The sequence below is a fragment of the Harpegnathos saltator genome, unplaced genomic scaffold (genome assembly GCF_003227715.2).
Source record: "Harpegnathos saltator strain DR-91 unplaced genomic scaffold, Hsal_v8.6 scaffold414, whole genome shotgun sequence".
In the NCBI taxonomy this organism is placed as follows: domain Eukaryota; kingdom Metazoa; phylum Arthropoda; class Insecta; order Hymenoptera; family Formicidae; genus Harpegnathos; species Harpegnathos saltator.
The window spans coordinates 159,064-172,996 of record NW_020230222.1 but is presented as its reverse complement, the minus strand read 5'-3'; the positions used below and the strand labels follow the sequence as shown (position 1 = coordinate 172,996).

The following is a 13,933-nucleotide window of genomic DNA, read 5'->3' as shown; positions in this document are numbered from 1 at the left end:
TCGCGCTGCGTCCTGACACATCCTGCTTACGTCGCACAAAGCTATATCGGAAATAATAGCGCCGGTAGGAAGGAGGCACGAATATATCGATTAAACACGGGAGGGAAGCAAAGTGCGCGCGGGGGGGAATACTCTTGTCCTGCGCTTACGTAAATTGACTCTCTGGCAGTGTTCGCAGGTAAAACGGCAGCCATCTCGAGAACGTCATGTCCAATTCCCTCTCATATTATTTCCCATTTTTCTACACCATTTTACTTTCTCTCTCTGTCTTTTCTTTCCGTTCCCACCCCCTTTCTCCCGCGCTGTCTTTTTCTTTCACTCTTCGCGTCCTCTTCTTCGTTCGTCCCACGCGAACCCCTTCCCCTCCTCCTTTGTCTCTCTCTCTCTCTCTCTCTCTCTCTCTCTCTCTCTCTCTCTCTCTCTCTCTCTCATTGAACCACGTCGGAATCAGTCTTCGTTCCATTGAACACCATCGAAAAAAGCATCGAGACGCGCCCGACAATTTTCCACTCTGAAAAAGGCTTTCTCGAGCCCGGGCGAAAAAACGAAGAACCGCGGGATGCTCTATTCACGACGGCTTTCACGCAGCGAATATGAATATCCTACATCTGCGCGAAATATCGACAACCCTTGACAGGGGTAGTCGGAACCGCGGCCGGTAGTATCGTGGCAATCGCGCAATTATCTCGCAACCTTCTGCCCTCGAAACTCGCACCTCTAAGACATTGCTATTTTATACGCGATGGTGTGTCTTGGGATATGATGCGCCTTCACGATCAACGTGACCCGCATTTTCCGCGGGCAAGATTGGTATTAAATTAAGAAAATTAATTTGCAATTTGCTTCGCTCCGCACTTCGTTTGACATCGCGATGGAGACACACCGTTTCCTCGCGAGCAGCGTCGGCATTTCCGTGCTAACTTTAACTTCGAGTATAATAGAATGTAATGTGATGAACATTATCGCGCAGGAATGTGCGATCCACATTGACCCACATTTCGATATTAAAATCGCGATAGATGCGAAATGCGTTTACACGTGTCGATCGAATCGCGGAATGCACGATGCGGCTTTCAATTTGCACGCCAGGCGAAGGCAAAATAAATCCCGCGATCTACTTGCGACTGTAAACTGTACGAAACGCACATTCCAGTCGTTCTCACATTCTATTGATACACAGTCAAGTGGAGCCGCTAAATCTCCGAGTGTGGTCGCGCGGTAAACTTAGCGCGCAATTCGAGGCTTGTTAGCGCGACGTCGCTTCGCAGGATGTGAAGGACCGCGTTTTCATCCGCACAACTAACTCGCGATGGGTGCTTGTAATTTTAAACGCGACGCGCGTTCGCCGGCCGGCCGCGCGTTATTTTCATAAACGACTTTTAAAACATACGCCGCGCGCCCACCGCGCCGCGGTCATATTTTTATTCGCAATCCGACACCACGTCTGTTTTTTCGGACGTTAATTACAGCAGGGAGCATACTGTCTGTCGGTGACGCTGTTGTGTGTAACGACTGCTCGTAAAAAAAGAGAGAAGGGAAAAAAAATGAAGTCCGCGGGCATGCTTCCTCCGACGCCGACGCGGCGCGGCCGGTGCAGGCGCGCGTTGCCGCTGCCGTCGCATTGTTTTACTCCTGTAATTTCGCATCTTTTGCCTCCCTTTCTTCCGCGCACAAAGATACCGCTCCGAAAGATACGAAAGAGTATCACTGGATTCCCGCCGAGTCCAACGTCACGCTCTCAACAAGTAACGCGATTGTGGAAATCGTGAGATTTACAATTTCTTGCAGCAACTTTTGCTTTACTGTGAAAGCGACAGAATTGTACAAAATTATGTATACGTATATACGTGTGTATGTGTACATCAATTACATTCCGCCGCCTTTGATTCGCGCAGCCGCCAGGACATTCGCGCGAATCAGCCTGGCACCTTTGAGATTTATTTGGCGCTTACGCGGGCGGCCGCGGTGAAGCTGACGTGGATCGTTTCTAAAAGGCGGGAACTTCTTTTCAGAAACGTCGCGGGTAACCGGACAGTTTCACATTCGCGATAAAAGTTTCGTAAACGGCGACGACGTAACCGTCCGACGTCGGCAAACGGAAAGGAACTCCACGCTACATTTCCACCAGTTTCGGTGCCGACTTTGGTGTGTCGGGGAGTTGTTACAAACGTAGTTTGCGAGCGGTGCCTTCTCTCTCCCCCTTCCCCCTCTATCGTTTGCAGCTGCGGCGAGAGCTGCGCCATTGTACAACCTTGGGAGCAATGTTACACTTCATGTTAAGTGGAGATGTGGGAATAATAATTTACGCTTGTCATTGCGGATTTGTCGTCACCTCCTTTTCGCGCGCGTTAAAGGAGGCTCTCGCGCGCGCATCCTGACGACGCTGTGTCCTCTACACGAGCGAGCTGAAACTTTCGCCAAGTTCCCCGCTTATTAATACAGCCTTAAAACATTCAACGAACCTGGGACACAAAGTGGAGAAACTCGCGGGATCTCCGGGTGCACTTAAGATTATTCCCGCAGCGGAAGGAATTAATTTTTTTTTTCCGCGTCGTCGTCGCAACTTTCGCGTGGAGAACGGGTGCCGGCGGTGATTATCCGAAATTTCGCAAAATACGAGCCACCAAATCGAAATACCGCATTGATCGACTGTCCCAATCGGTGATGGATGGACCGAGCGTGAAACAATTCGGAATCAATGCCTGCGTATCTATGATGCGGACGCGATTCGGAACGCGGAACTCCATTTGTCTCGTTTTATTCCGATCAACACGTGTGACTTGCGAACAATTATTTTCTATCTTGACTAATATGGAAACGCGTGTTTCGCTTTACGCGCGTGAAAAATATACGTGAAAAAGGAAAAGAGCGAAAATTGCGCCGTATGCTCGTGAACAATAGCGGAAGCCACTTTTCCGCGATACAGATACGCGCGAGTAATTGGAGGTGAAATCGATCGAACCGCGTCCTCTGTCCGCTGTCGCGGACAGGACGGACAATGGTAATCCGTAACGAGTATGGGGGTGACTTAATATTAACCCCCAAATATACAAATAAAATAGGACTCGATATAGTTAGGCAGAAACAAATTATGCAACATATTTCCTGCATCCGTAAAATATATAATTACGTTCCTGAAAGATTTGTTTTGTAGAGGCGCCAAAAATGAATACAATAATCGGCGTATACCATTCTCGGTGTCTCGGAGAGACATCAACGTTAAAATGACGTGCGAAACGAATAACGTCTCCAAGCTTGTTTCTCTTGTATGTCAAGTGGTTAAGGGAAGCAACTCTTAACATTAATGAACAGTGTTCGAGAAACGCTGAAAATGCATTGAAATACCTGATTCTGGAAAAATGTCGCGTACGATATTCGATAAACGTCACCAAAATATCACATCTCTCGGTAAATTTGTATTCTCGAAATATCACGAAACACTCGTACGCGTTAAGTATATCGTATGTTCGCTATCGAGTGGATCAGACCATGCGGAAATGAATATCTCATACAAAGTTTAGGTAAAAAGCGACATCTAAAAAATTGTTAAGCAAAAATAGCACGTTATGTATCGCATAATTTCGAAAATAAGGCCCCGAGAATCGTTGGAACCACGAGCCGATCGCTTGCCACGCGCGGCCGCGTGTCTATTTTCGACGTTAATTTCGATTCTCTAAAGGCGACTCGCTCGTCCATGTAATTACGGTAATTACCGAATTATATGATCGACTGCTAATTCAATGATGTAATTTCGCGGTCAAACGGCTTGCACGTTATGATCCGCAAATCCGCCATCGGATACAGAATCGAATCTTCGTTCGCCTCGGATAGAGCGCGAGTCTCGCGCCGCAGTCACACGCCGTGTTCCGGCACACACAAACTACCCTCTGCACCCTTTACCCCCCATCCCTCACCCTCCGCGCTCCTCATCGTACGGCCGTCGCATCGACGTCACTCCACCATCGATCTCTCCCGGTTTCGCGTTTCTTTTTCCCTTCCTCGAGCGCCGCGCGCACTCCTTGTATTTAGTAGCACGTGAAACGGCAAAAAGTTTCCCCCGAACGCAAAATGGTCTCTCACCTTTGAAATACCTGGCAACATTCCACCCCCTCTTGCCCCCCCTCCCATCCCGGGAACCATTCGACAAGCACTGTTTTTCCTCCCCCTCTGCGCCCTGCGTTTTTCACCCTCGCGCGCGCGCGCGCGCGCACATGCCATCCTTCTCCTTTTCTTCGTCGCGGCGACACAATGGGGAAGGGAACATTTGTTTAGAAAACGCCCTGGCAGCCGACACTGTAATCTTAATGAAAAAGCTCTCCTCCTTGCGACGAACGACTGAAAGACCGCTCGTAATTAAAATCCCCGCCGAATTTCTTAAGCGAACTCGAGTATTAGCCATTCGGACGCGACCCGGTGTAATGGACATATTGTTGCACAATTGCGACGCTTTGCTCGCATTTTCCTCCCTTATTACGCGAATAGTATCGGTGAGACCGCGCAGGGATTTACGGCTAGTGCCGTTTGTCAATATCACCCGGGCACACGTCAACGTTGCATTAAACGTACAATTGCACGCGCGCTCATTCTCTCCCCTCCCCCCCTCGCACTACTTTGCCCGATTTTCAATATTTCACGTGAGCTAAGTGTCCCAATTAGTGATCAGGAGTAGCTGGTTCGCGAAAATAAATTAATAAATTAATATTCACAGTGTAATTAATAAAATTCACAATAAATTGATAACAACGCACGTGTTGAGCCAAGTTGATTTTGTCAGAAAACTTGAACGCGGCGCGATCGTTACACAAATTGGGACACTGTCACTAATTAGGACATCTGCCCGAGGGAAGTCGTAATTCTTTGTTGTCAGTGCGCATGTAATATCATTTATCACAGATAGGAGAAAGTCGCCGATAATGTATCGGCTCTTAAATTGTAACATCTTTATATTTCATAGAATTCGAAGGCCTAGCGTCATCTGCATGTTAAGTTTTGCTCACTTTTATACAAAAGATATTTTGAAAGTTTGATTGCCTATGTTGTAATGATACAATTTGGGAATTTCCAAGGAAAATTACATCTGTGACTATTATTCTTAAAATCTATAGAAAACAGCTTATTTTTCCCTTTTGTGTTATCTACATTTATATTTTGTTTTTATTGGGAATCCAGTTTTTGTTTAATAGTTGTTTATTTCCCAATTAAGTTTTGAAATCGAAAATATTTTATTTCCGTAATTTTAATTTCAAGAATGCAATAGATAAATTCCTCAATTTTTAGCTACATGATCAAAGAATGATTTTATAAATATGAAAAGTCAACTTTTATATAAAAATAAATATCATTTAAATAATTATTTTAATAAGTAATTTTAATATTTATTTTTATAATTAAAAAAAATGTTTTCAGTCTTTCATATACACAGTGACTTTAATTAATTTCTTAGTTTCTAAAAATTTCTAAAAAAGATTTATTTTTACAATTTTTATTTACTTTTTAATTAAAAAAATTGTTTTTTATTCTTTTATACAAACGTAGGTAATTTCAATTAAATACGTATATTTGTTTAAATTATTTGTATTTTATTTTTATCCCCTCATAGTTTTTAAATTAATCACAGTACAATAAAGGACACATGATAATTTAAACAACTAACTGCCAAAATTAGACAATTTGCAGAGGTTATAAAAAAGACGTATTTGCAGAAGATGTGCAAAAAATCTCAAAAAGTTATAGAATATCACAAACAGATCAAAGATAACTTCCAATTAGTCCTTATCCCATTCATACTAAGTATTTGCAAATTACGAGAAAGAAAATCGAAAATTGATCCAATATAGGCAACCTTCCTCTGTAACGCAATTCGCGCTTTTTTCTCTTATACTTGTTTCTTTAATCGTCTCGCGAAAAGTTTACAGCCGCGTCGACGGGAGGGCAGAAATTACTCTGTGCACCCGGCAACACGCGAAATTCTCTGTTTCCACAATTACGTCCATCCGCGTGTAAATATCATCGATTCGATGACGGCTCGACTATCAATCACACTTTTGCGTTACTTCGCAACGCCGTTATCAAAGATGACGCGATTCACCGCGCGGCAGGTTTCTGTGCGGCTGTGACGTCAGCGCTATCTCTGATTTATCGCGCATTTTTGTTCGTCCCGTTGTCGAGTTATGTTATTAACGTAAATGTTATTAATATTGTCGCCGCGCGACTGTAAAAAGCTCCTCTCTCTCTCTCTCTCTCTCTCTCGCCCTCGCTCTCTTTCATACCCGCAATACACAAACTGTAAACACAATCATGCATCAAGTTCGCGCAACAACTGTTCGATGCAATTCCGAGGTTGTACGGGCAATTATTCAAAACGCGCGATGTTTTATGAAAGCGCCGAAACATTTTCAATTTTATAGGTAATAATCTCTCACGGGGGGATGAGTAGGGGCGGGGGCGGGAAACGATAAGCGATACTTCGCGCGAATGTAGATTTATCGCGCTTTTGCATAATGGCATTCACGTTACGTGCTTTATGCTAATTCGCAACGTTGACAACGCTCAGACACGTTATCGCGCTTTTTGCAAGCTCGCAATAATTATTATTAATCCATAGCGAGGCGAATAATTTGTTCAATCTACAACCGCCGAATCATCTCGCGCATCGTGTACGCATTACGATATCGCGTGCGAACCTCTGAAAAATGCATCACGCGGAAGCCTGCAATAGTAATTTTTGCAATTCCATCCAATTGGATCGTATAATTTATGTATACTTATAAATTTTAAAACGAACATGTGCCACTTTTACGAATTAAACAATAAATCTGAAATATCTCGTTAACTACTCATTTCTTGATCTTCGTACCCTGTTATTTTTTCATGCAGATTTTACTTGAAATAAAAATGCGATTGCATTCTTCTAGAATGTATCATCGCACCAAAAAAAAAAGAGACTTCGTAAAAACATATCTCATTAAACCGTGCAATCTTCCGTTGCAACATTTTTTCCACTGTCCAAAGTGCATTAACTGTTAATACACTGTCCACTGTGCATTAACTGTTACGGTTCTGTGAAACGTCCTGTATGTACGCATACGTGTTTTGTATAGCGTGATTTCGAAAAATCGTGGAAGAAGCAGCGAGCTTCGATAATTATCAGCGATTATTTCTATCCATTCAGCAAATTTCACCGACATCGCGCGACGCACCCAAAGGCGAACGATAAACCTGTCGAACATTATGAGTATAACGTAAATAGCGAAGAATCCGCTTCCGGCCATCCATCATGCGGCGGATATTTTGGATCGTCGAGAATCTATACGAACGAGTTACGAGACACCTTTGGGAGATTCCACCCAGCCAGCGCTCCAACACGCTTGATTTTATGCTGATGGTGGACATTAGCATCGGAGCCATTAACTCAGACAATTTCTGACAACAGGTAATGCTCGAAACGCTTAAAGTCAAGGTGCTCGCGCACGCGCGGGCTCGACACTCCTGATATTCGGGATAGTTATTACGAGGAAGTGTGAATTTCAGGAATTTCATTTGTTGCCCCACGGCTTTTTTCGATCTGTCGCGCGTCGAGAACGTCGCAAGTTACGACCGACTTCGTCAGTCCGCGACGCAGATTCTTCAAAGTGCCCCACACCATCCGTGTTATCCATTAAAGCCGATCTCACGGGGAAGGATCAACGAACGAAGCCAATTCGCGATGTTTGCTCTTGCGCCTAATATCCGATTACGGATATTAGGCGGTAAACCCGTGGAAGATGCGCTAAACGAAATTCGAGGGAAAATGAGAAATGATTTTCATCGCGACTCTTTCTCAAACGGTCGCGTTTCGTGACGGGAAAAAATCGCGAAACCCACACAAAATTGCGATCATTTTCGGTGTCGATTTTTTCTGATTCGAGAAAATTAGCAATACGCGTAGAGAGAATCACAATTACCGACGTCATAGTAAAACTTTTCGAGAAAACGGTGTTCTCCTTCAACTTTAATTCCTGTCTCGGCGTTTCTCGGATCCTTCCCTCGCGCGGAAGAATCGCGAGATTCGTAGCTTCCGCTCGTATTTATCGCCGTTCGGGGGCTGAGTAAAGGGTTAAAATTGTCGAGGAACTTGTAAGAAAGAGATACACACCATCGGCGCGATCGCTAACTTGACTTGCATTGCCATTCCGAGCCATCTCGATACTTCCGCTCGAAGGAGGTATTGCAAACTGATATTTTGATAGGGATCAAACGGCGATTTCTTTACGCGGCGGCGAGCAAGTATATACATTGACTCCGTATCGAATTGAATATCGAGCTATGCGTTATCGTCGCGCTCGCGGAGTGGAAGTTGTCGGGAGAGATGCATGCGCGACCGATCGCGCCCCATCGCATGCGCTTTTCTCGCATGGTCCCGCACCTTTCCTCCAGGATTCGCCTTTGATTAAATATCGATCAGGGCGTCAACGGTCAGGGGAAACGCGCCGATAAATGAGCATCCAATCTACTGTGTTAAACCGTCGGCTTCTCGAGAAATCGATGGGTGCGAGAGATATTGCAATAGCGGAAGAAAGATTGCACGTACACTGTTTGCAAATAACGACGATAACAATAATAACAGTGCGACAATGGCGTCAATGAAATTGCGACGGCAAAATAATTATATATTCGTCGATTTTATCTACAATTATTATTCTCATGGTATTTTTACAACCAATGTAGCTTCCTCCACTCCAAATTAGGCGCCTGCAAAGCAGGCGTAAAACGAAAAGCAAAATAATGATTACAACAATGATTTCGGGGTAAGTGGTTCAATAAATTTTTATACTTGTCTGTTTTATAATTGTCCGGTAATACGCGCGTTAAATACATTAAAATCTTTTTGCACTTTTCATTCGATTGAACATCGACAAAGTGATTTTCAAGTGAATTATTTTTTGATACAAAGACAGCTTACGTAAAGGAGGGGCATTGTGTTACCGGTGGCAATCAATATTGCAAATAGCCTCTTTCCTATTCCGAATGCTCGTTTCTAAATGGCTGAGGTTTGCCGAGCTAATGAGGATCCGAGAATAATGATTCCGTTCGTGCGATCCGTTTCTTCGCTCGTAATTTCCCGACAATGTTAATTGATAATCTGACCGTAATGAAGAGACCCATGAAATTTCGTTACGACCCAGCCGATTCCTATCTGACACGCGACCCGACTCTCGCTAAAATAAATGCGACTAATCTCCCGCAATTATTTTGTTCTTAAACTCAGCTCGATTTTCCGACTCAACTCGCGGAAATTTGCCGTAATCGACGCGTCGCCACTGACTATCCGTGCGTAGATCGATATTTAATTAAAAGAGGATCGCCGGGGAAAAAAAGGAAACAGGTAAGCGGAAGGAAGAAAAATGCGGAAAAGATTGGAAAAACCTGCTGGACGTGGGCTAAAAATGCATCCGGCCGTGCTCCGAGGAAATGCACGCCGAACAATTCTGTATCTCAGCTATTAAAGAAATCTATACATGTGTATGTATGTATGTGTGTGTGTGTATACATACATATATATATATATCTATCCGTTTCCAATAAAATCTATGTTAGACACAAGTACGCTCTCGAAATATTGCAGCTTGAATCGCGTTTGATTGAACGATCAATTTCACGTTGAAATTTTCACGGTCGGGTAGTAAACATCAGAGTGAAATAGCCCTCCCGCTTTTGACAACAAGAATCCCGGGTATTTCCTATTCCAATTAAAAAAGAAAGCAAATAGTAAAAAATTGCTAGTCAAATAATTCAACCGATGACGCTCATCTCTCGAGATGCGAGCAATTGTTATCGAAATATCATCATACACGTGTATGCGCGAAAGGCGCGATGTATTATACGAACGTAACTAGTCGGCAATTTAGGAGCGTTACATCTCGCTCTCTCTCTCTCTCTCTCCATCGATTCTCCAATTATTAATAACATAAATTCGACAGGAGTGAAATTTCGCGCTGTCGACGAAACGGAGGGAGAATAAGCAATCGCCACGGAGCAGTCGCGTTAACATTCGCTTTATCGGAACATAAATCAAGCGTCGTAAAAGCGTCGGCGGGCGGACAATTACGCTCATCAATTCCGGATGTTTCTTTTCTCCAGCGAGGCTGGAAAAAACTAGACGAAGCCCCACTGCAAAAACCGCATCCATCCACCAGTTGCATACGCTTACAGGCGCTCGCTCGATAACAATAAAGCCCGCGTAGGGCGGGAAAGAAAGCCGGCCGCGAGCGGAGGGGAAATTCGGAAAAGCGAGAAAGTGGGTCGCGAAAATTGGACGGGCGTGTCGAAAAATTGCGTTCGTGGGGAAAAATGCATCATGCGAGCAGCGCGACGTTCGCTTGCCAGGGATGATTCCCGGTTGGTGCCAAGTGCCCTTTAATCTAACGGGTGTCTGCGTGTGAAGTACGATCGACGAGTACGATCGGATGCCGAGCGACGACGAAGCTTCGCATTCCTCGCGATGATCACGCGGCATTGCCCCCCGCCGTCTGCGTCTGACGGTCGATGACCGAACCATCCGCGAATTTTATACGCAGACTTCGATGGTGCCCTTCTTTCGCGGTCTTCTCTCTTGTTGCCGTGAAACGGCGCCCTGTCTTGCCGGCTCCAGCTGAGACCGCAGCTCCTTGCGGCGGACACAAGAATTCCCGAAAGATTCTATTTGCGCGTGTTCCACGAAGCGAAGAATTTCGGGAAGCAAGTTATAAAGTGTTCGTACTTCGATGTAAGCGCTTTAGGAATTTCCAGTTTTCCCTTTGCATTCCTCGCTCGCGAATTCGCGAGTTTTCCACTCGTCCCTTACTTCCGCCGTGTGATCGCGCTTTGCTCCCCTCCCCTCCCCTCTCTCTCTCTCTCTCTCTCTCTCTCTCTCTCTCTCTCTCTCTCTCTCTTTCTCTCGACGTTTCGTTCTAATATTTTTAATAGTTGCTCAACTTGCCGAGCTTTGTGTCGTTTTAAATAGGTCGCCAGTTAATTTTCTCGTCTTCTCTTGAGAATAACTCGCTCAGCTGAGAGTTACGAGAGGGTACGAGAGAAAGGGAGAAAGAGAGCAAGAGAAAGAGAGAAAAAGTCCTCGCAAACAAAGAAACACTCGTAAATCCGAACACATCAATTTGAATGCTTGAGTACATAAAGCGACTCGCATCAACGAATTCAGGTCGGCGATATTTCATTATAAATTCGCACGCGGCACGGCGCAATGGAAAATTTGCGCGATACGACAAATGCCCGCAGCTGGAACGGGATAACTGAAAGAGACAGACAGACAGACAGACAGACAGAGAGAGAGAGAGAGAGAGAGAGGGATAGAGAAAGAGGGTGGGGGGGAGAGAGACAAACGCGTTGCTGAAGAAAAGCTTCGCTAAGGCGATCATACGTCTTCGTTAAATCTATGCTGTGCTTAGTCAACGCCGCGAGATACGCATCGGGGGAGATTTCGTCTTCGAAGGGAACACCGATGTCTATGTCCCCGCGGCTCCCCGTGATAGATCGTCGTAGACACGCCATCGCTATGACGCGCCGGCTCGCCCTGTGCGTCTACATTTACGTGCGAGGGGGAGAGGGTGGATGCTCTAATCGCGGCCGCGATATTTATTGGCGGCCTGCTATTACGGAAGCGACAATTTGTCATGCCGCTGTATTAATTACACAGCTCCTCCCTTGTATAGATAAGGGCGCTGGAGGGGCTATAACGTTGTTAGCGTCGTGAGGCAACCTGTTTGAATCGAAAGCGTCTCCGGTAAATTTTCAGATTAATTGCCGTCCGCGCGAGGCCGGTCCGATGTTTGTTCGCAATTAACATCGATATACGCGCACGTGTTCGCGCTCGAGCCGGCGTGATACTCGTCAATTGTTCAAGGCCGATATACATATATATATATATAAATATATGTATTATGCATATTGATAAACGAAATTCGCGTACCTGAAATAGTTTCATTTATTGCAAACTACGACCATCTCTCTTCGTTCCTTCGCGCACGAACGCATTGAAAAATACGGACTCGATTTAACACCAGGGCGCGCGTTTTAATATTACGTCATTTGGACAATTTCAATAATTCCGTAAGCATGTGCGCGAGAATTTAATTCCCTTTATGCGGATTGAAATGTTTAATTATAAAATTACGCGCAATGTGCGTAATAACCGGCACGGTCGCCGTGAGAAAGTCGTTTCCCGTCGATGCCGTCGATGGTCGTAATTTTACGCAGCTCGTTGTAAGAGAGAGAGAGAGAGAGAGAGAGAGAGAGAGAGAGAGAGAGAGAGAGAGAGAGAGAGAGAGAGAGAGAGAGCGAGAGAGAGAGAGAGAGAGCGGAGCTTTCTATAATCAGATACACGCGGAGGCAAAAGCATCGGAGCGGCGTTGAATTATTACGGCGAACTTTACGATTTCATTTGCATACTCCGAGCGCGCCTCGCGCCATTGTCGCTGACAAGGACTGGCGCGCGAGCCAGACAACAGTCCTGATTTCGAATTTTTATTGGCAATTCCGTAACATCCTTAGAGTGTAACTTTTAATGCTGGCAGTAAAAGCTGGCGGGAGTGTGTAAGACGCGCGGGCCGTATTTGCTCGACGTGATGTCAGCTGTCGCGTACACGTTGTTTCGTTTCATCGAGATAAACAGCCTGCGTTATATCGATGCAGCCGTTAAGTTTATCGCTCCCGTGGAAACACGGCACGCTGTAATTATGTGTACATACACGTCTTTCTTTCACCGCGCGACATCCGCGAGCTGTCTCGCAGCTCTCGCAGCTTTAACGCGCTCGTACGTGAGTCGTTTCACGTTTCCCGTCGTCGAAATTCCATTGAATCGACACGGCGCCGACAGATAAATCTCGTTTACACCCTTTAAACGAATAAAGATCGCCGTGGACGATTTTTCGTCGGACGCGCATTGTCCCAAAGAGTCGGAATCTCGAAATTCAGGAACGAGAACACGATCTCCCGAAAGCTCTCCCGAGCAAAGCGCGCAATCGTTCCGATGAGCGAGCATTATCCCGCAAGCAGCGGATCGATTAATATCCAACCGCTTTGATTACATACTTTCACCCGAACTAATGGATTCTGATATACAGCCGCGACGATTGCCTGCATATTTGCAGATAAAAAATTGCAGATCTCGCGTCCCGACGCTTTTCGGGGAATGGTCTTCTCGCTTTATAAATTTTAATACATTCTCTTCCGGGGACAATACGTGCCCAGCCAATTTTCCGCCCGAGATTAATACCACTAAAATTCGCGAATTTCGCGATAGAAGGGGAATAAGTAAGATGTGAAGAGACTTACTACTTTGTCGCCCAAGTTTCGCACGCGGCACGGCAGATACGCGGTGTGCCCTACGAACGCACTGACGTTCGCCGCTGTCGCCTCGAAAACCGGCAAATCTTCCGCCGGGTCATTATTGGCGTCGTTTACACGTCGCTGCGCACCTTCCCTGGATGTTTCGCGCACGTGCGCTGGAGCTAAAACGAGACAGAGAGAGGAGGGGAGAAAAAAGGTGAGAAAGGGAAAGAGCGCGTTTTTGCGCTCGGCAGCGCTCGCCGCGCTGCGAAAACGAGCCGCGAGAAAGAAGTACGCGCGCGCGCGCGGAGAGGAGAGCGAATAAATTTCTAACTCGATCGCGTGTAGCGGCACGACGATAAATACGATTTGAAAAGAGCACGCCCGCCTTCTCTCTCTCTCTCTCTCTCTCTCTCTCTCTCTCTCTCTCTCGTCGCGTGTTTGCGATTTAATCACGCCTGTGTATCGTCGAGCACACGCGGCGCGGAAAGACGCGGTGCGCGCGGCGGCACGGAGCTTGTTCCGTCTTCCATGAAACTTGTACGCGAATTCTGGACAGAGGAAACCAGCGCTCGCTCACACTGACGTCTCCCGCGAGAGCGCAACTCCGAATTCGCTGCAAGCGACTCCG

At 45.8% G+C, this 13,933-nt stretch overlaps 1 protein-coding gene across 5 annotated transcripts in view; it reads right to left on the bottom strand.

Annotated features, from left to right (window-relative positions):
- The window catches only part of LOC105186125 (zwei Ig domain protein zig-8), a 117,892-nt gene that overhangs the window by 70,011 nt on the left and 33,948 nt on the right, over positions 1-13,933 (bottom strand). For all 5 annotated transcript variants that reach the window (XR_003113331.1, XR_003113332.1, XM_025301362.1 and 2 more), the window contains exon 3: positions 13,309-13,484. Coding sequence is in view for 3 of the 5 variants with exons in the window: in XM_025301362.1 (XP_025157147.1) it covers positions 13,309-13,484 (176 nt within the window). In the remaining 2 variants the exon portion in view is untranslated. The remainder of the gene's footprint in view (positions 1-13,308; positions 13,485-13,933) is intronic.